The following is a 21,029-nucleotide window of genomic DNA, read 5'->3' on the forward strand; positions in this document are numbered from 1 at the left end:
TGCAGGAAGACCAGCCTCCCAGGCAGAAGGGCACGTGCCTCCTTCTAATTTGAAAACGTCAGACGTAAATATGCCGATTTTCCTGATGTTTGCCTTCCCCATTTGGAGAAATTACGACTACAAATACCTCGTACAGGAGCACCTCTAAACTACTAGCCTGAGCAAACAACGCTGGAGCTGAGACAACCTCACACTGCTGATTAAAGCCACTTCAGAGGCAGCTGCGATTAGCAGGCTTGGCTGGCGGCCATCCTTGCCTTCAACGCCTCCTTCTTTGGGGTTTTCACACCAACAAAGCATTTGGTGAGTATCTCCCCTCCCACAAGCTGGAGGCCTACCCAGATGATGAGAAATAAGGAGGACAGATGGCCCCTGCGGAAGAGCCGGGCCCTTAGCTGAGCGAGGAGGCCGGTGCAGAAGCCGGTCCCCGTCGGCGCCAGGTGGCGTTTCCTCCGGCTTTTCGAGGCGCTGCTGAATGTTTGGCGGCACAAAAGAGGTATGCAGATTTGGAAAGGTGGGGCGGAGGGTTGGCACTGCCAAGACTTGGTGCCATGAGATGGAGCCACCCCCTCGCCCCCTCCTCCGCTGGTGGGTGAAAGTTGGAGGGCGGCAGAGATGCAGACGGGCCTCGGCCTACGACGACAGTTGCTAAAAGTGAGCTGGTTATTGAGTTGTGCTCAACTGTGTGATATCTTTGCTGCTGTTGTTAAGTGAATCACGTAGCTTTAAGTGAATGTGGCTTCCCCCATCGCCGGAAGCCAGCTAGAAAAGTTGCAAATGGCGATCCTGCGACCCCATTGCCAGGCAACCAAATTCTGGCCATGTGACCATGGGGATGCCATGAGAGAGAGTCTTTCTTCTCTTTTCCAGCATAGTTGTAACACCGAACAGTCACTAAACAAGTCAAGGCCTACCTGTAGAAAGTGTTTCATCAGCTGAAAGATGCCTGCCCGGTGATCCGTCACCATCTGAGGACCTGGTTGGTCCACGCCACGATGGAGCCCCCCTTCTCAATCTGAGCCAGCCTTGCCAAGCCTGCCGATTCCAGGCCCTCCAGAGCTGGGCTGGAGACCCAAAGACATGCAGAAGCCTCCTTAGATGCTACAGGCCAGCATCCCTTTGGGAATGGCCCCTTCCTCTGCTTTGGGTAAGGCAGGTACCTACAGGAGGGAGGCCGGGTGACCAAGAAAACGAGTTTCTGTTCCTGATGAAATTTGGGTGTAAGAGAAGGATCAATTCAACTGCATCTGGATGAACTGCTTTCCTTCAAATATCCTCAGTGGCCAAAAATATCAGAGAAAAAAAACATTTTTTTTTGCATTTGATTTTAGTTCTAGGACAATACTGGTTTGTCAATGACTAGTAAATTCATCATTTCAACTGGCTGCTATTATTCACCATAATGCACTCAACCTGAGTTCAATTTTGCATTGGGTTGTTGTAAAATTATATCAATTTATATAGCTTTGACAGTTTATCCCCTGCAAATCTCCCTCTGTTCAAATAGGGCTTCTAAATAAATTTCTGGTGAAAAGTAATGTTTCTTTTTCAAGATCGTATTAACTGTTTCACCCTGATGAATGTGTCACCCACAGCTTCCCATGAATTACACCTATAAATAAATATACTGGCTGTTCTTCTCTTTGAAATAGACCATTTTTCTGCTTTTCCGCTTAATGCCGAAGGAAACAGAAGGAAGTAAAACTCTTAGTATTTTAATAGTTACGTTGACGTGCTCTTTTCCATTCATTGCAATTCCAAACCCCTTGTAATAAATGCCACTCCTTTAAGGGGTGGTTAGTGAACCCTAAATAAATCCTAATCCTAAATAAAGTTGAATATAAATTCCTTGGAGAATGGTTCTTGCAGGTTGAGGCACAACAATTATTTTTTTTCTCTGCACACAAATCTTTTTTGGACACGCACAAGTTTTTTTTATCTATCATCTGTCCATATCCATATACACACACTAAATAATAAATGGCTGACAATTCTGAAATGTGTGTAGGTGTGATGGCAAAAGCTTTTTTTCCGGGGGGGGGGTGAAATCTTTCCTGTTTGGAACAGCCAGTGCTGATTTGTGTAATTATAAAATCCTCTATTTATATCTTTTGAATGTGGAAGAAAGTCAGTTGCACCCACCATTGTTTGGAATCTACTTTAACTCTCAGAATTCCTCTAGAGCAAGTGAGAGGCCTGACTCTGAACAAGTCTGATGAACAAAAGCAAGGGGTGTCCAATGTCTCACTCGCCCTTAAGTCCAGCGCATTGGTTTTGTTCATTCGGGGATTGCCCCAAACTCAGGGCGAGGAAGTCACAAACTTGGCAAACCCTTGGCATCACCAATGATATTTGATGTTTTTTTTAAATCTAGGAATTGCCCTTTTCCTTGCTGTTGACCAGTTTATTGCAAACCCGGTTTCTCCAGGTCTTGCTCCCGCAGCCTGGGTGCAGGCTGAACGATCCCCCCCCCGCCTCCCTTTTCCGGGATGATTTTCTTTCGAGCCGCTTCTCTGAATAAAAAGGGTTTGCAGCTGGCCGAGAGCCATCCGCTTTGCTTTGAGCGCCCCCTGGTGGGCACATGCTGGCTTTGCTGGTACTATGAATTGCTCTGGAAACGTGGAAGGTTCTTGGCTAAAATACAATTTTATGTGCAGGTGGAGGAACGAGGCTGAGAACTAGCAAACGCTGACAGACAGCTGCCTCCAACTACTTATCAATCACTGACTGGTCGACCCTTCAAAGTCGCCAGGGCGCTGGAAAAACGACTCCCTAGCAGTCCTCGTACTTACGACCATTGCAGCATCCTCATGGTCGCATAATCAAAATTCAGGCACTTGGTAGCTGGCAGATATTTACCATGGTTGAAGCATCCTGGGGTCACGTGAGCCCCTTCTGCAACCTTCCCAGCCAAACAAAGTCAGGGGGGGAAACCAGATTTGCTTAACAATCACACGATTTTGCTTAATGGCAATGATTCGCTTAACAGCCGTGCTAAAAAAAAAGTTTGTGTAATTGAGCATGACTCAAGCGCCCGCTCGCTTAGCAACAGACATCCTGGTCCCAACTGTGTTCATAAGTCAAGGACCACCTGCCCTCCTCTCTCGCCCCACCATTAGGAATAAGCTCTTCCCCACTGGGTCAAAGCACATCTGTGTGTGTGTGTGTGTGTGTGTGTGTGTGTGTGTGTGTGTGTGTGTGAGAGAGAGAGAGAGAGAGAGAACCTGCTTCCTGCAAACCTCACACACACACACACACACACACTGGGAAAACGCCCCTTCCTGCCTTCCTCTCTCGGCACACACAAGATTGGGCGCCAATGTCAGAAGCTGTGCTGTTCCAAGGCAGATTTAAGGGAAAAAAGGAAGATTGCAGAGTCAGGTTATGAGCCTAAAGAGGCTACAATCATAGAATCAGGGTTGGAAGGGACCTTCTAGAGGCCTTCTAGTCCAATCCCCTGCTTGTGGCTAGAGTCCTTATCCCAACCCAAACAAACCAATGTCCAATCGACATGCCAGGAATCTGTGGTTGCCAGAGGCCGACCAAAGAACTACACAAGCACAAACAGAGTTTCTTTAAAGTAAAAATCTCGTGTTTTTTTTCCTTTATTTGTCCTTTCGACCAGACCCCACCAGTGATGGGACCATGTGGTGGATCCCATTATCACATTTGCTTCCCTCTCTTAGGAATGTTAACTGCTTCAGCCTTGTGGCTCCCACCGGACTAGCTACTGGTGGGAGCTTGGGGAGAAGGCGACAGACACGGACAGCGAGGCAGGCGTTGCACACAGAGCAGGCGGAAGCGGAGTGAGCTGGGGGGGCTCCTACTTCTGCAACAGGGGGAGAGAAGGGAAAGCAGCAGAGGTGCGGGGGGAGCACATTTCCAGCTTGGAGTGGTTGGTGGGGATTTCTCCCTCAGGCTTCAGTCTTCTCCGCCGCAGAGATTCAGGAGCGCCCGCTGGTAATCTCCCTTTGTGTCTTGCTGCAGAGAGACCCCCCCCAGAGAAAGCAGTGAATTAACCCTCTGGAGGATGCCAATGCAACAGTGCAGCCCCTCCTTCACTTAACAAAAGTTCGTTTAGTGACCGAAGTTAACAACGGCACTGAGAGTGACCGTTTTTCACAATTAAGACCGTAGCAGCATCCTCGTGGTCACGTGATTTATATTCGGATGCTCAACAACTGACTTACATTTATGACAGTTGCAGGGTCCCGGGGGGGGGGTCACATGATCCCCCTTTGCGACCTTCTGACAATCAAAATCAGTGGGAGGAGCTGGATTCACTTCACAATCGTGTGACTAATTTAACAACTGCAGTGATTCACTTAACACTTAACTGCGGCAAGAAAGGTTGTAAGATGGGGCAAAACTCACGTACCAAATTTCTCATTTAGCAACATGAATTTTGGCTTCAATTGTGGTCGTAAGTTGAGGGCTACCTGTACACAAAATTTGGCTCAATTCCACCACCACCCCGGATCACAGCACATGAGACGTCTCGGGGTTTCCCCAACCTCATTTGGGGGTGCAGAACATGGAGAAAACACCCCCCCACACACCATTTGATGGGGATGTGACTCTCTTTAAAAGACTTTAATTGGAGAAGCTGAGGCCTGAGCCTGCTCCATCCTCTTGTCCACCCACCTGGATAACGTAATAGAGGGACTTTCCGTATTTCCTCTTGAATTCACTCTTAATTTTCAACATGTCAACTTCAGCGCGAGAAACCATGGTTCGGATTAAGACCTTGTCGCGGGTGCCTTTGCCCTGAAAATTAAAACACCTCATGCTGAAACCAAATGTCTGGGAAATCTTTAAAAGCATTTCTTTTCTTCTTCTTCCTCCGACCAGCAAATGGGAAATTTAGAATTCCTTGACAGAAAGATGGGGAAAGCACTTGGGGATCATTTGCATAAGCAGAAGAATTAATGCCTCTCCCGCTTCTGCGTCCTGATGTAAAAAGACTCATGCGGTTTCTGGAAATTATTTTATGACAGAGCAGTTCAGCATTGGGGAAGCAATGTCCAAGTCTAACAGCAGCGTGGTTTAAAAGCGATGGCTTCTGTCTTGACCTCCTTTTAAGTGACAAATCAGTCATTTCAATGCAGTGAAGTCAGCGTCTACCCAAAAAGGTTGACATGTACACTTCAACTGCATCTCCAACTGATTTCCACCAGAGTGTTGCTCTGCAGGGATGTTAGCAGGTTTTGGTCAAAAAGATATACAGGCCATGTCCCAAGGGTGCTTTTTTCCCCCAAAGGCAACTGGACTTTCTTGGGGGGGGGGGGTTTCTGACAACATTTCACTTCTCATCCAAGAAGCTTCTTTAATTCTTCAGCATCTTGGATAAAAAGCAAAACATTTTCTAAGGAAAAGAAAAAAAAACAAGAAAGACCAATTGCCTTTTTGGAAAAAGGACCTTTGGGACAACTGTGACCTGGACGGTGGAGAATCTCTATACATGCCTTGTACATAAAAATAAAAATCAGAGTAAGCTTTGCTTCCGCCACTGGGGCCAGCATCTGGACTCCTGAGCAGACTGCCTCCCCAACGCCTTACCTTCATGGAGTCATACAGCCGGTCTGCAAAGTAGAGCTGCTTGTTCTGAATGCACTGGACTGTGGAAGGAGAAAGATCAAAAACGAGGGTGAAACGTGTGGCAGATAAAACAAGGAAATCATTAAAAACTTTTTGTGAATGTGCTCAGAGACAATTTACACTGATTGAAGACAGGGCCAAATCTCAAAACCCCCATTCAAAGAACTCAACATTAGGAGATGCCTTAATTCTGTCTTAGCTATTGATGCCTTGGTTTGTCCTCCATTTGGAAAAAAAAAATCCTATTGGAATTTGTGATGTCAGTCACAAATTATGCCTGGGCCTAATCAATGCAATTTATTTAAAAAGCAAAATAATCTTTCATTGTTTACATTCCATTGGAAACTCATAACAGACATGGATTTTGATTTTTATTATTATTATTGTTTGCTGAAATGCAGCCATCTGGTGTTAATTAGAAATGCAACTTCTTCAAGAGTTTGCATAGTACAAGAAATCCATCCAAGAACATGCCTCAAATTCAGCTGGAGATTATTTTCTGTCCTCTCTGATTTCATGTAGCCTAAAAAGGATCAGAAATCTGTATCTTGAAGACAACCAAGCTTGAAAGCTTCATCACCACCAAACTAATTTCTCAGAGCCAGGAAGCTCTCTTAAGTGCCCTGGTGTTCGGACATCACTACTTCTGCTTTTTAAAAAATCCAGGAACCGCCTTCAGCCCAATTTCCCCTCCCTCGGGCCTGTGTTGGTGGGCTTCCAGCAAATGAGTTCTCTGCTTGGAGACAGCCCACCCGAGATGTCCATGACCAGCTTTCCCTTCTTTCTCTGTTTCCTTACCGAGATTAACGAAGGCGACCTCAAGGTCGCCCTTGACCTCCTTCTTGATGCTCTCCAACATATCGTAAGGACTGTAGCTCTTGTACCTTTCAAACACTACCAAGACAAGGGAAGGAAAGTCAAAACAATTGTTTGGGTGAAGACAAAGTTCAAGAAGAACGTCAAGATCTAATGGTAGGTTGGATCTACCAGGCTCAGGAAGAAGACCCCAAGTTGCACTAACATTTCTGGTCCTCCTGCTAAGTCTCCTTCAGGTTGGGAAATGATAGTAGGAAACAATTCAATGAGCAACAGAGATTACTCTTTCATCTTGGCCAGATAGCATGCTTATCAAAGAAGTTGGTCGTCCCTAAGGAGCTTCTCAGTGGTCCGCTCTCAATGCACAAGAAAACTCTGGAAAGTGAAGTGGCTACACTACGGAGCAGAGTCTTCTTTCATAGTCTTATACATTGACTGGCACAGGAGTCTGCCCTTACTGTCCCTGGGTCCTTTTGAGCTGAAGAAGCTTGGACCTTCTTCTGAAAACTGATGCTTTGGGCCAGAGGTGTCCAACCTCGACAATTTTAAGATCTGTAGACGTCAACTTCCAGAAGCCCTACGGACTGGGTCCTGGGTATCAAGTTGCTTGAACTCCACCCCCAGCTGTCCAGAGAGGGTTCGTCTTACCTTTCTGGAGATGCGGGATGCTCCTCTCAGTCATAATGTTGATCCACTTGGGAACATCGGTGCCCTTCCGCTTCACTCCGGCATCGTAGAGGTCCTAGGGATGACAGGGACACGTCTGGGGTCAGCGCCTGTCCACCGCCGGAATGGCACTCCTCAGCCTGAGCCTCCTAAAAGCTCAGACAGTAATTCTGCAGGCAGAATGGGCCAGCTCTCGCCAACAGGCAGAGCTATAAAGGAAAAGCTGTGTGGCCAGATGAAGTCATAGAAACCGTAGACGAAGCAAAATGGGAGAGGCAGATGATTTTATGTTACCTTTGGGGGAGGGCAGGTTGTTTTAATCCCTTGTGTGAGATGGGTGGCTATAAATACTAGAAATGAATACATTATTTTCAGTTTTGCACCACAGAAAGAAGGATTTACCCGAGCATCTTGGTCAATGAGCTCAAAGTCCACCACAGAACAGTCTTCGTTTCTCCTGCCCTTGAAACAGAGAAGAGAAATACGAAGTCAATCCCTATTATACATCACAGAGTCCCAGATAGGGAAGACTCATCGAGGGCATCTAGTCCAACCTCCCAACTTTTGCACACCTGCAGGAATCCCATTGCTCCAATTCCTCCATCGGATTCCGAGATCCAAATCAAATCAATTTGGAGATCAGAACCAGAGTCGTTTGGCAATCCAAACTGAACTGCTCCTGTAAATCAGAAGTGACTGGATCCGCACGAACCTGATCCACCCACTACAGTGGGCTGCAGGCATTTGGGGGGGGGTTTGGGCTTTGATCTTGAGCCATTTATAATAGATTGCACTTATTTTTCTAGCTATGAGGTCAATGGCTCATCTTGCAATTACTTGATTATTTGTTTATTGATAAGTCCGGTGGGATAATCAACAGCATTAGCAATAGTCTAAGTGACATTGCTCATCGACGATAACATTCTATGATGCTTCTTGCAGTGACCGATTTCCTTGTTCCTAAAAATCCTGATGCCGGACATGAAATGGGAGAGAAGAACAGGCCCAGTAGTACATCGAAAATGTTTGCAAATCTACCCAAAGAGGTGCCAGGGTTTTCCTGATGGACAAGCACATCAGAACTCAAAATAAAGCCACAGAAAGCTGACTGGGGAATTCTGGGAGTTGAGGTCCATGGGTCTTAAAGTGACCAAGATTGAGGAATACTAGAACTAGGAGATGCCTACCTTGGCCAGTGCAACCATCAGTTTGCGGAAATCCCCGGAGGTGTCAGAGATGATGTCTTTTTCCAGTTCAGTTTTATACACTAAAACGAAGCAGAATGAAGGGGGAAAGTGGGGAAACCACCCGTGGGTCTAACCAAACGCTGAATGTGGCTCACATCTGACTGCAGTCCAGAAAATCAGTACAGATGCAAGAATAAAGCATGGCTTGATGTTCTATAAAGCAGCCACAGTAAGAGAAGTCTCTCAGGCTCCTGACTACAGGTAGTCCTCATTTAGTGACCATAATCGGGACTGGCCACTCAGTCATTAAGCAAAGCAGTTGCTGTGTGAAAAAGCAACCGCTTAAGATCTTTCTTTCGGTTTTCAGAATTTCCAAGTTCATAAATGCAAGTATCAGTTGCAAAGTGACCTTATCTTCACTGTCATAATTGTGAATGGTCGCTAAATAAGGCAAGCACTAAAAGAGGGGTACCTGTAATTAAACTCTGCCTCGAGACCACTGAAAAGTTGGTGAAGTTGGAAAAACTTTGTGTTTTTTCCCCCCTATAAACGCCAAAGTGTGTGCATTAAACATTCTTTTTTTATTTTCAAGCCAGCTCCAGATTTTTTGGCAAAGGACCCTGGGGGTCATGTTTTGTATTCCTTCCGTCCCGAAGGCCTTGTTTTGCTTGGTGAAGTTTGCTAAGTTCTCCACTCCCCAGATGCAAGCTGCTTATTCAATACATGTAAGTTAATAAATAAAATTTCAGCGCCTGGACATTACACACCCAGAAGAACTGAAACGTCTCTCGGCAACCCTTTGCAACGTGCCTCTTTTCCCTCGGTAAGAAAGCGTCGTGGCTGCCCTTCGTGAACAAGGCCCTGGTTGCCTAAAGGAGAGACTTGGCCCTCTCTCCCTCTGCCCCCGGGTCCATCCTGGCCGACTTACTTTCCTTGTAGACTTTGTTGATGACAGCCAGTTCCTGGTTTGTCCGCGAGCAGATGATCTCAATGAGTGTATCTTCATCGGTTCCCAGGCCCTGGAGTGCAAGAGGACAACCCTCATGGCGCGACCATGGCCTGACTCACTTCACTGGCAAAGTCTTCGGGAAAGTCTTAGTCAGGGCCAGGCAGTGGCCTTGCTTGAACTCCGCTCCAATTCAGCCCTGGCATTGCTGGAAAAACCTCCAGCTCAAGGCTTGGAAAGCTGCTGCCACCATTCCTGACAGCTGGAAGAACTCGTGACTGACACAATGCTAGTTTTGTGGTTAATGGTCGCATCCTGACTTGGCTTTATTTATTTTTTCTCCCTAGCGTTTTTCTTGCAATTGCAGGGTCCACTTTCTTCGGATCAACCGAGAGTGGCTCCGTTGCAACAGGAATTAGGTCCTGCAATCCTAAGGAAACCTAACAGGCTTTCATCGGCAGCACCAACCTAACATTAAACACTTACTCAGTTTTAGAATTCTCGTTAATCTTTTTTAATTCTGTTTTTCCCCCCTCTGTTATTTCTTTTTTTTTTTTACTGTGTTCTTAAACACCGAGAAAAAGAGAAGTCCTCGCTCCTTCCTCCAAGCTAGAGGGCAAAACGATGGTCGATGCAAGTTGCAATGCAGGTTGTGGGCACTAGAGGGAGGTGTTGGATAAAGAAAACGCCGGCACTCTACCTGGCACTGTATCCTAGCCCTTGTTTTTCTTCGTTTTTTTTCTACAGGGCCCATCCGGACCAAAGGACTCCAGTTGCCAGAAATCATAAGGACCAGCTGATTCCCACTTAGGGAACCTCACCAGGAAGGAAAAGGGCAACGAGGTGATATTATTGAACTGGCTTTGGTCACTCAGGAATAGATGCCGTTGAGGGTCCCAAGAGAGGTCCCTAGAGCATCCAAATCTTCTTTCCTGAACCTGCCAATGGGTGTACTCCAATGTCCATAACTCTCAAAGGTCCTCCTCAGTGGCTGGGGCAGGTGGGACCTATAAACCAGCATCTTTGCAAGCAGGGCAGAGTGAGTGACACGTGGGAGAGGAAGAACAGCTCAGTTTCCCCATGGCAGCAGAAGACATCTTATCTTAACCGGGGTTGGCGTGATGGGCGAAGGGGTGGGAGGAAGGGGGGCTCTACCACCCCACCCCCAGCGCCAGGATTTCACTCACCTTCATGGCTGCCTTCAGCTCAGAGGCGTCATACTGTGCCGGCGTCTTCAAGAGGCCCAGGATGACCGTTTCCAGGTGGCCAGAGAGGGCAGATTTCAAAGCAGCAGACAGTTCCTAAAGTGGAGGGAGAGATCAACCGCTTAGGATGCCTTCTGAACCAGCAGACCACTGCTCTCTCCAAGCTCCTCGGTTCCCACAAGCCAAAACTGTGGTTTACAGATTGGAGAGTCCAGGTTTTCACTACAAACTACGTCAAAACCCACACCTATCACACTTACTAAGTCAGGTTTAGTAAGGTGCAAATAAGCCACAATTGGTTATGCAATTACTTGATGCTAAGTTCCCACCTCGCCCAAGGGAATTCTGGAAACTAGAGTCCTAGCCTTCATACCTTCTTTGTTCTCCGCTGGTAGGCAAAAGCGATATCCTGCCGCTGTTCATTGCTGCGGTTTGTCAAAAGGTTGACAATGGTCACTTCATCCACACCTGCAGAGAGAGAAGACCACACCTCAGCTCCAGGCAAACCTCTCCTCCATTCTGTCTGTCTCTTTTTCCGTGTCTGTCTGTCTGTCTATGACATTGTTTTTCAGCCTTGGCTACTTTAAAGTGGGTGGACTTCAGCTCCCAGAATTCGACTTTTAGATGGGTGAGTTTCAACGACCAGAATTCCACAGCCAACTGAAGGCTGGGACTGCAGTTCCTATGGCTGGCTGGGGAACTCTGGGTGTTGCAGTCCAAACATCTTCAAGTTGCCAAGGTTGAAAAACAGAGTTTTAGAGATAGCCCAAGCAGAGGGGAGGAAAAAAAATCTCATTCTATATAAAGGCTGCGGAGTAGGAAAGCCAAGAAGACAGCTTGTCAAAAGTTGCGTTTCTTGCATCAGTTTTTCTTTGAGCGATGCCTGCTTGACCTTCTAACACCGCCTGGCTTTTAAAAACTCCAAGCCTTGGGAGTCTTGTTGGGCTGGGGTAATAAAGGCGTGTCTCCCTGCACGCGCCTGTGCCAAGAGGAATGTCCGGGTTGTGCACCAGCCACGCAGAGCACGAAAACAAGGACTTTCAGAAGTGGTAGGAAACCACAGCTGGTCCATGCAACAGAGTGGATCTAGGGCCGACCCTCCGGGTGAGGGCAGGGATGCTCTTGTCCATGGCGTCCTGGAAGCCCCTCTGGAAGCCCTCTTGGCTGCAGGGCTCTCCCAGACCCTCCCCCCAATTCTGCAACCAGATCCAGCAATCTCCCCCCAACACTAGATTGGCTTCCTTTTGTTTTTAAGAGCTGCTCAAGGGCTGCGCCCGTCTTTGGCCAGCCCACTCAGAAGCAGAAGGACCCCAAGTGTATCTTCCCCCCCACATCCTGCCTCCACACCCAGCCAGGAGAAGCAGGGGCGGCCCTGGTTGACTTTGGACCTAACTCCGCGGAGCTTCCTTCCCACCTACCTTTGGCCTTGATGGCAGTTTCCAGGGTGAGAGCATCACGATCAGCATCGAAGTTTCCATAAGCCTTGACGGTGGCATAGGCGCTGGGGGGCAGGGAGTGCTGGGGGGTGCAGAAAAGGGCAACCATGAATGGGAAGACCTGCTAAGCCCCTCATCTCTTGGGGGGGAGAGAGAAAGGGCATTCATGCAGGCAGGGCCCCCTCCGGGGAAAAGAAAGCCTGGAGTGAGGCCACCTTTGCATAGCTGGTGCCCCTCTAGAGGGGCTGGCATCAACCCATCTGGAGGTCCCTAGCTTGGGTGAGGCTGATGCTCTGCCAGCTTTGCCCCCCCCCATGGATTGGGGGCTGCTTCACTTATGGGCTGCAAGGTGCACAAAGGCCTTCCATCCCTCAGGCATTTGTAAACAGCAGGACAAAGCAGGATGGTGGGGGCCACAGAACGGGAGGGGGAGGGGGCAAGGACCCTAGGATGAGGCCCCAATTTGAAAGGGCTTCACTAAGGCTCAGAAAGGAGGAGGGGTCTCTCTAAACCCCCAGAAGCTAATCAAGTAATCAGATTTTTGTCTACCATGCAACCCTTGCAGGAAAGACATTCCAGAGAGCCCTTCCCCCCACCCCCACCCCGCTTAATCCCCTAATTCAGGAGGGCTTCATCTCTCTCTCTCTCTCTCTCTCTCTCTCTCTCTCTCTCTCTCTCTCTCTCTCTCTCTCTCTCTCTCTCTCTCTCTCTCTCTCTCTCTCTCTCTCTCTCAATTCTCCAGGTTCTGTATTCAAGGTCCTGACAATCCGCCTCATTAACCAACCTTGGACTGATGGACTTCTGCCAAGAAAAGGCTTGGCTTTCAGCTCACGCTTAGGACCTTCGCGCTGGGTCGAATTACAGCCCCCTCTTACGCCCAGCAGCAGGGACCGCCCTGGCTAGCACTGATGGGATCTGTAGTCCCACGCCCCTGATTGGGGAAGATGACTGTTCATGCAGCAAGCCCAAAGTGCTCCAAAGGAGAAGTGAATCCTTCAGGCTGCCAAAGGCCTCTTCCGGGGCGGAGGGGGAGGGATCTGCAACGGGGTCTTCGTCTTCGAGTGGGCACACCCCCTTGCCAGCCTGCAAAGCAGGTTCTGCGAGGGCGGAGGCTTCCTGGAAAAAAACCTGGCTTTTCTTCGGAAGCCCACCCAGCTGCGAGAGGGAAGGGGCCGAAAGGCCTGTTTCCCAGAGAGCCCACCCTGCCACCTCCCCTCTCCCCAGGCTGGAGCTGGCCTCAGGCCAGGCCAGGCTTGGCAACACCAGCAATTTCCCTGAAGAAGCCGCTGATTCGTGAAGCCAAAAGCAACAAGGAGTGGGAAAGTTAAATGCACCGAAATCAAGCCGTCCGCTCTCCAAACAAAGGACATTCTTTGGCCGTGGAACAGTGGGAAGAGCTTGGAGTGGGGGAAGGAAACAGCTCACCGGCCCCAGAGAACCTGCTGGGCCTGTTGGTCAGAGGAGCCCCCTCTGGGCTGTCACGAGGCAGGGAAAAGGGCTTGCACACACACGCACACGCACACACAGAAAGGGCAGCAGCAGCTTTGCAGCCCCTCCAAGGGCAAAAGCAGTTAATTGCCTGGAGAACGCCCTCAGTGGCCCTTGAAAGGGGACTATTTGCAGCTCACCTTGAACTGAGGGGTCCTGGGTGCTCTCTGAGCTGGGTGCTTTTCTTGCAGACCTTTCGTGGCCCCACTAGGTAACGTCATCAGGGCTCATGACACTAGAGCACTGACGGTGTTAGCATATTTAGGTAATGGAACCCCTGCAAGGAAACCACCCAGCTCAGGGAGCACCCAGGACCCCCTCAGTCCTTTCCCTCTTCCTCCTCTCTTTCTTCCTCACTCCACAAACCCCACTCCCTCCTGGCACTGATCAGGGTACCTAGCTGGGCAATGGAAGGTCTGCAAGGAAACCACCAGGCACAGGGAGACCCAGGAGCCCTCCATGGCCCTTCGCATACTCAGCAACGATGTGATGCCCTGGGAAAGATGATTTGGGAGACTGCAAGACTGCCAGCCCACTCAGACAAGAGAAAAAGTAGATATCCATCAATCAAGGTTATTTGTCCATAATTACAACACGCAAATCAACATTTTATTTTGGGGGGGAGGGGGAGGGGGGAGAAAAGAGGAGGGGAAATACGTTGCCTGGGAAAATACATGGGGAAAGCCCATTGGGGGGCAAACCACTTCGGCTCAGGGTTAGGTCCCCATGAACTCAGAGAGCAAAATGGGCATCGCCAAGGGGTCCGGAGCGCATCGGAATCCTTAGGAGGGTTCTAACTTTTCGAGCCCCTCCCCCTTAACCACGATAGATACTTACGTCCCCCTCCAGGGTGAGCTTGCTTAGGATTTCATGGACAGTCGACATCTTGACAAGAAGCTTGGAGGAAAGAGCAGAAAACAGAAGATGTCATAAAAATCCACCTTAAGGTCTAGAGGCATTGAGATTTACAAGCCTGGCCTAAAAAGTCCTAAGGGGCCTCTGATTCTGTAGCCCACCCCTCTGCCTTGGCCACGTGGCCCAGTTTTGCTGATGAATGGAAGTCCTCGGTAGCTACCAGCACTTCCAGAGTCTGCAAAGCTCCCAAAGAAAGGCCTCGTTTGTTCCCAGCTGGCCCAGCAGAGCCAGTCCTGGATCCTAACAGATACAGCAAGGAAAACCATAAACTTTCAGAGTTTGTTCTCCCTGGCCAATCTGTAACCTAAAGTTTCAAATTGCAGATTTTAAAAAGTACCCAAAAATTATTAGCCCCCAGTTTTTGCTTTCAATTACATATTTCAGACAAAATGGTTAGGGAAAACCTTACTGCAACTATGTGGAGGAGGAGGAGGAGGAGGAGGAGGAGGAGGAAAGTGGAGAGGAGGAAGGCTCTTAGGGGCAAGCAGCCACAGAGACATCCTATTATGAAATGAAACTCCAAGTACTCCAAGCCATTCAGGAAAGAGGGAATTTCCCTCCAGGAGACATTTTGCTACCATTAGGGATCTGCTCCCAAAAAGGCATTTGCTGCCGCTGAAGGCTTGGGCAAAAGGTTTAAGTTCGACTGCCAAGGCGGGAACACAGTTAAGCACCGTAAAGATGGGCACGGTTTAATTAAGGAAGCAGGCTTTTAAACGAGGTTGGGCCTCTTGCAAGCTGCAGAAGAAACTCTGCTGAGCAACTTTGGAAAGGGTGAGGAAGTCGGAGCCAGCAGCGCAATTAACAAGCCAGCTATTAAGGGTGGGGAAGCCAGCCCCACCCACCTCATTTGTTCCTCAGTCCTGAAGGCGTCAAGGAAAAAAAGAAAAGAAGAAACCAAAAGGAAAAGAGGAGGGAAGAAGGGAATTTTATTTGAACAGAGCAGAAGGATGCACATTCTTTGGAAAGGATTGGGAAGAATCTTGAGATTCAAAAGAAAAAAAATGGAGGGAGAAAAACAGAAGTGGAATTTTGCGGGGCAGAGCAGGGCCTCCACCCAGCAAAGCTGAGAAAGGTTTTCCATCCTGCAGAGCCCGGATTCCACCTCCACCCTGGAGCAGAGGAGGGCTGCCCCTCCCCCTCCCTGGCCAGGCTTCAGAGAAGTTGCTCCTCTCTGCCCCAAACTCCTATCAGAGCACTTGCAAGCATCCTGTCTCTTCCAGGCTGGGCTGGGCTGGGGGGAAAGGGCAGTGGTCCTCGGAGGGTGGGATCCTGCCATAACGGTCCTCTCCCTCTTCCAAGTAGGGGGCAACTCCCAAATTCCTCAGCTCAGAGAAATCTTCCGGCTGCCGCCCCCAAATGCAGCCAAAAAACCAGATCTTTGTTTGCAAACTTTCCTCTTCAAATTCACCCCAGGCAAGGCAAGCAGCCAACTTGCAAAATCCAGGAGCTGTCAGAGAGACAGCTAGGAGGGGCACAACCCACTGCCCTGGTTGAAACACCCAATCATGAAAAGAAAGATCTGAAGAACTCCAAAGAAGACACTTTGAGGTCATCCAGTCCAACCCCGGCAGCTCACCATCTTTCCAAAGCTGCAGAACAATCCTAGGGACAGGGAGACTCAGATGTTTAGCCAACATCTGGCAAGCACATTACTCACTTCCCCTCAAATGCAGGACTTGGGGGGGGGGGAGAGGAATCTCCCAATAACAGGGAAGTTTATGGAGGGCAGAAGGGCATGGGATGTGAACTCCGGGCAGTTGGAAATGTAGGAAAGCCAGAGAGCTGCTTTGGTTACACAAGGCTAAAAAGAGGACATCACTTCCTAAGCAGCTGCAAACCCACGGACCCCCATGTTTCTAGTCCCTAGGATGGCCAGGAGAGTTTGGGAATAGCACAGGTCAGGATACAGCAACACTTCCATTGATTTGGGCTTCTCATCAATGCCTTCATGTCCTGAGGTTGAGCAACCCATAATGGGGGTCTCCAGAGTCTCCAGTGTTTCTCAACCTTGGCAACTTTAAGATGGGTGGACTTCAACTCCCAGAATCCCCCAACCAAGCTGGCTGGGGGATTCTGGGAGTTGAGGTCCACCCATCTTAAAGTTGCCAAGGTTGAGAAATGCTATTTTAACCCAATGAGAAGAGCTGTCCTTTTTGCCCTTTCTCTGCTGGCAACCATATTCACAGGTATACTGCCTCCTACTTTGGAGGCTCCGTAGCGCCCACCAGGATATCCCTAAGCCCTTCCTCCCCTCTCTTCTCAAAATGAGCTACACCCTGCAGCAACCTCCTTGCTAGGACCCAGAGAAGTCCCAGGTCTGTTCTTTAATCTCCATCAAATGGACGCGCCTCGACAGTACACCGGCTTCGCAGCGCTCTTGGTCTTAATATTACAGAGGCTCAAAATCTGGGAAAAGCAGCTGCGACGGGGCTCCAGCCGCGAAAAGATTTTGCAGGGGAGGGAGGGAGAGGACGGAATCCAAGGGACGCCTTAGGGAAAGGCCCCCACGCGGGCAGACTCCCCCACGCCTGCAACCCGGGCCGAGCGCGGCGCCCCTGCCAAGCGGCCGCGGGAAGACCGGGCGAGTCCCGCTGAGCCGCCCCCGGAGCCAGGAGGGCCAATCGGAGGGAGGCCAAGGCGAGGACGGGGTGGGGGAGATGCGTCATCCGGAGGGAATCCTGCACGGATCTCTCCGCCGAAGAGCGACCTTTGATCGGGGGAGAAAAGATCGCCAGGGTTCAGCTACGTGGCGGGGGCCCCTCACAGGTGAGAACTGCCGTAACGCGCTGTAGCAGCTACGATGCTGCAGAATCTGGGCGTTTCCAGCCAGGAGAAGATTCTAGTCCGCATGGAGGCGCGTTGCTTCAGCAGCTTGAAAGGGGTAACCCGTTCCTTTCCCCAAGCATCGTTCCCAGGCCCAACTTTGTTCCCATTCACGGTTTCCCTCACCTCCACAAGACGAAAACAAGGCTTTTGAATTCACACAACCACAGCCTTGCATGTTAAAAGCACCGCTTCCCACTAGCTCCAGCAAAAAGGCATGCTTTAAACCCAGATGTCTAGGGAGATTCTCTGTCACCCAGATCGCGGCTTTTTCAAAATTTTCCTTGACGACGTTTCGCATCTTCAGAACCGTGGCTTCTTTAGAAGGAAGAAGCTCCTTGGGTGAGAAGCGAAAGTCCAGCTGTCTTTTGAAAAAGCACCTTTGGGACTTGTTTGGCCTCCTCACAGCGCACGCTGGCTGACTGCAGCTTGGAAATTAAAGGGTTCCAAAGAGAACTGTAGAGGCTTGTTCTTGCTGTGTGCTGGCATGAGACAACAGCAAAGGGGACCCAGTCCCAGCTACTCCTGAGAGCGGGAATGAAAGGCTGAGTTGTGTGCTCAGCACAATTAGGCACAAGATGCTTACACAGCAATGTTTGGGTCTGTTCCAACCCCAAAGTGAGTTATCTTGAGTTAGATATCTCCCGTGGATTGCTGCAAGACGTCACTTCAAGGCAGAAGGCTGGCCTTATCCGTGCAGTCTTTTGCAACTTGAGGAGGAGCTGGACTTCTGTTCCCATAATCCTCAGCCAGCAAGGGCCAAAGACAGTGATGAGAGGTTAGTGGTTGTTGGGAGTTACAGAATTTAATATGGCCACATCTGGAGGCCATGAAAATGCTCGGAAAACAAATGCTTTGATCCGGAGCAGAGACGTCCCTCTTACTTTCCGGATAAAATGAAAGCTTTCCGGTGAAAGTTACGTCTGCAACAGCCCTGCGAGGTAGGTTAGGATTCTGGTGCCCAGCAGGAATTAAGAAAATTCAAAATATGTTTGAGCAGAGAGTGCGGGTTCAGTGGTCCCTAAACCAAGGTTACTCAATCTTGCCAACTTTAGGATAGTCAGACTTCAACTCCCAGAATTCAACTTGAAGATGGCTGTGACTCCCAGAATTCCCCTCCCAGAATTCTGGGAGTCGAAGTACAGCCATCTTCAAGTTGATAAGGTTGAGAAACACGACCTTGCTGTTCAATGCACCAAGAAGCCTTTGCAGCTAATTTTTTTTAAAAAATCCTTTTAATTCATCCTACCAGCCACTTCGCAGCCAGAACCTCACCGCGCTGGGCCAGGAGCTAAGCGAGCTTTGCGCAGACACAGAGACTCCTGGCTGGGAATGCTGCCACGGCCCCTGGCCACTCCCGGAGGTACAGCAGCTGCCTGGCAGGTGAAGAGAAGGGGAGGGGGCTCTTGCCAAGGAGGGGCTGCAAACCCTTAGCCAGATTCCTGGCTTGGAAGGAAATCTGGGTGTGGCTCGGCAGGAATGCAGGGAGGCGGGGGCTCTGGAAAAGCCAGGGAGGGGAGATCTGCAGGAAGAGGCCGCCATCCACAGCCACAGATGTTTCCTTAACTAGGAGGGGGGGAGAGGAAGTTAAGGAAAACCTACTCAAGGGTTGCGTTTTTCCCTCGCCCCATAAAATCAGACAACGTATTCAGAACCAAACATTGTGCAGCACCGCAGTAAATTCAGAATAAAGAGTTGGAAGGGAACTTGGAGATCTTCCAGTGCGACCCTCTGTTTAGGCAGGGGTCTCCAAACCTGGCAACTTGTGGACTTCAATTCCCAGGATTCCCATGGCCAGCTGAGGAATTCTGGGAGCTGAAGTCCACAAGTCTTAAAGGGGCCATGTTTGGAGACCCCTGCCCTAGACCACTCCAGAACAGCAGCTGTCCAGTCTCTTCTTGGGACCCTCCAATAAGGGTGGTGCCAGTTCAACAGAGTCTGTTCCACACCAGGCCTTCTCTGAACGCTGAACTCATCTCTTGCGAGCCTGCAGCTCTGTTCCTCACCGTGAAGAATCCATCTCTGATAGCCTCTCAGCCTAGTTTGGCTCCAGCCAGCCACCCCTTCTAGACCCTGAACCCACCAATCATTCAGGGTGGGTGGTGATTTGAACCCATGTCTCCAGAGCTGTCATCTGATACACTACTCGCTAGGCTACACCACCACTTTTGCTTCACTCCCTGGTGGAATTTCTTCTCCTCCCCCAGTCCAAGTGGACCTCAGAGATGGAGCTGCCAACCCATTTGCAAAGACACTGCAGCCCATCGGGCCTCTTTTAATAACAAACACATCCATGCTTAATAGCAAACAGATTTACTGAGCTGAAGACCTCAGCGGGTCAAGGCCCATTTCTTTGGCGGCTCTTGTCGCAGCAACATGGTCAGTAAGAGGGATGCTCAGAAGAATCAGAGGTTCTTTTTCATCATATCTGAGACAAGCCGAGAATCAATCAGGAACTCTCCAAAAATCAAAGCCCCACAGATATAGTCCCGATTCCATTCCCAGGCTGAGGCGCAAAGAACTACATCTCTGCTGTCAGATCTCTTTTGAGGCCATAACTCTGACATCGACTCAACCAGATTTGCAAACAAGACCGCAAAGGTGCTAGTCCACAATATTTGTAGGGGCTAGGCAGCTTTTGTATACCCCTCTGACTTTTTGATGTTTACCAGCTGGTTAAGAGGAGATACCCAGTCTTTCAAAGTAAATTAAGCCAAGAATTTGACCAACAATTTTGCAGCAAATGTTGATCCGAAGCTGGTCGGTCCCATCATGGGTTCCCTACACTGCCTCTTTGTTCAAATAACAAGGAGAGCTTTTTGTTGTGCAACAAACTCCATTTTCTCTCCTAAAAACACATCATGTAAATGTAAACCATATTTACATTCAAGGGCCCCCAGACGAAGCCACCCATTGCAGAGTCTGGCAAGAGGTGGGAGGATGCGGCTGAATCAGGGTGAGAGTTGCAGATGGCGGAGGGGGGGGGGTTGTCTTCATTCCGCCCGCCCTCGCCCTGCAAATGCCCCCCCTCCCATCTTCCAGACGTTTGGCAAACCCGAGCCAAGCACAGGGCGTGGCGCCCGCTTTGCTCAACAGTTCCTACCGCATTGCTTGTTGTAACATGCCAGCTGGGGAGGGGGAGGGGGAGGGGAGGGAGAATCACACTGGATGACGTCACAGCAACGGCGTCCAGCCCCTCCCGAGAGCCGCACCCGAGCGAGGAGAGGCGGCACCGCTGCAGTTGGCAGAGAGAAGCGCCTGACTGGGCAAATTGGGGTGGGGCGAGGGGGCACCAGGGAGACCATCGCAACAGCTCTGCAGCCACCCGGGCTCCTCTTGGGAGAGTAGGAGGAAAGCTTTTGCGTCCTCCTTAGTCCAATCCACACACACAATCACACAGAGATTTCCTCCGCGGCCCGGGGTTGGCAAGCGGGCGAGGCGGACGGGCCTGGCCCTCCCCTCCCCCGCCCCACCCAGAGGAGATTGAGGGGCTCCGAGGAGGCTCCGGGACACGAAGGGGGCTTCAAGGTGTGGGGAGGGCGGCTCTTTTCACCCCCAGCCCCTTCCGACGCACACAGCCCCACGCAGGCTTCCGATTTAACCGGACCTCGCCCTCTCGCCAGCCGAAGCGACGGGTGTAGCCCCTAAAGGGGGCACGAAGGAGCCACGGAGAAAGAGAGGCGGGGGCGTCTCTCTCCTGCAGGAAGGGTCCTAGGAGGGGAATTCCCGATCAAACCCGGCCCCTAACCAAGGGGGGGGGGCGTTTTGCAAAAACCAAACGCCGCTCCGCGCTTTCTCCGACGGGGAAAAGCAGGCGACCCAGAGAAGAGACTCGCGAAGCCAAAGAGCAGCCGGGGGTCTCATGAATATCCGCCCCGCCCCCCAAGGGCTCCCCGGAATCCTTGCAAGAGCCCGGATACCCCGATCGGCTTCCTCCAACGCGGCG

General features: G+C 50.1%; 1 protein-coding gene across 2 annotated transcripts in view; it reads right to left on the reverse strand.

Moving 5' to 3' along the window:
• Positions 1–3,570: 3,570 nt before the first annotated feature.
• The window catches only part of ANXA2 (annexin A2), a gene marked incomplete at its 5' end in the record, with an annotated part of 39,354 nt that continues 21,895 nt past the window's right edge, over positions 3,571–21,029 (reverse strand). For both annotated transcript variants that reach the window (XM_083370957.1, XM_083370956.1), the window contains 12 exons: positions 3,571–3,981; positions 4,645–4,767; positions 5,560–5,618; positions 6,397–6,492; positions 7,063–7,156; positions 7,483–7,542; positions 8,268–8,347; positions 9,196–9,286; positions 10,401–10,514; positions 10,792–10,886; positions 11,837–11,936; positions 14,180–14,239. In XM_083370957.1, coding sequence (XP_083227083.1) covers positions 3,922–3,981; positions 4,645–4,767; positions 5,560–5,618; positions 6,397–6,492; positions 7,063–7,156; positions 7,483–7,542; positions 8,268–8,347; positions 9,196–9,286; positions 10,401–10,514; positions 10,792–10,886; positions 11,837–11,936; positions 14,180–14,239 — 1,032 coding nt within the window. In that variant the 3' untranslated portion in view covers positions 3,571–3,921. The remainder of the gene's footprint in view (positions 3,982–4,644; positions 4,768–5,559; positions 5,619–6,396; positions 6,493–7,062; positions 7,157–7,482; positions 7,543–8,267; positions 8,348–9,195; positions 9,287–10,400; positions 10,515–10,791; positions 10,887–11,836; positions 11,937–14,179; positions 14,240–21,029) is intronic.

This window comes from Vipera ursinii, assembly GCF_947247035.1.
Source record: "Vipera ursinii genome assembly, chromosome: 11".
Lineage (NCBI taxonomy): Eukaryota > Metazoa > Chordata > Lepidosauria > Squamata > Viperidae > Vipera > Vipera ursinii.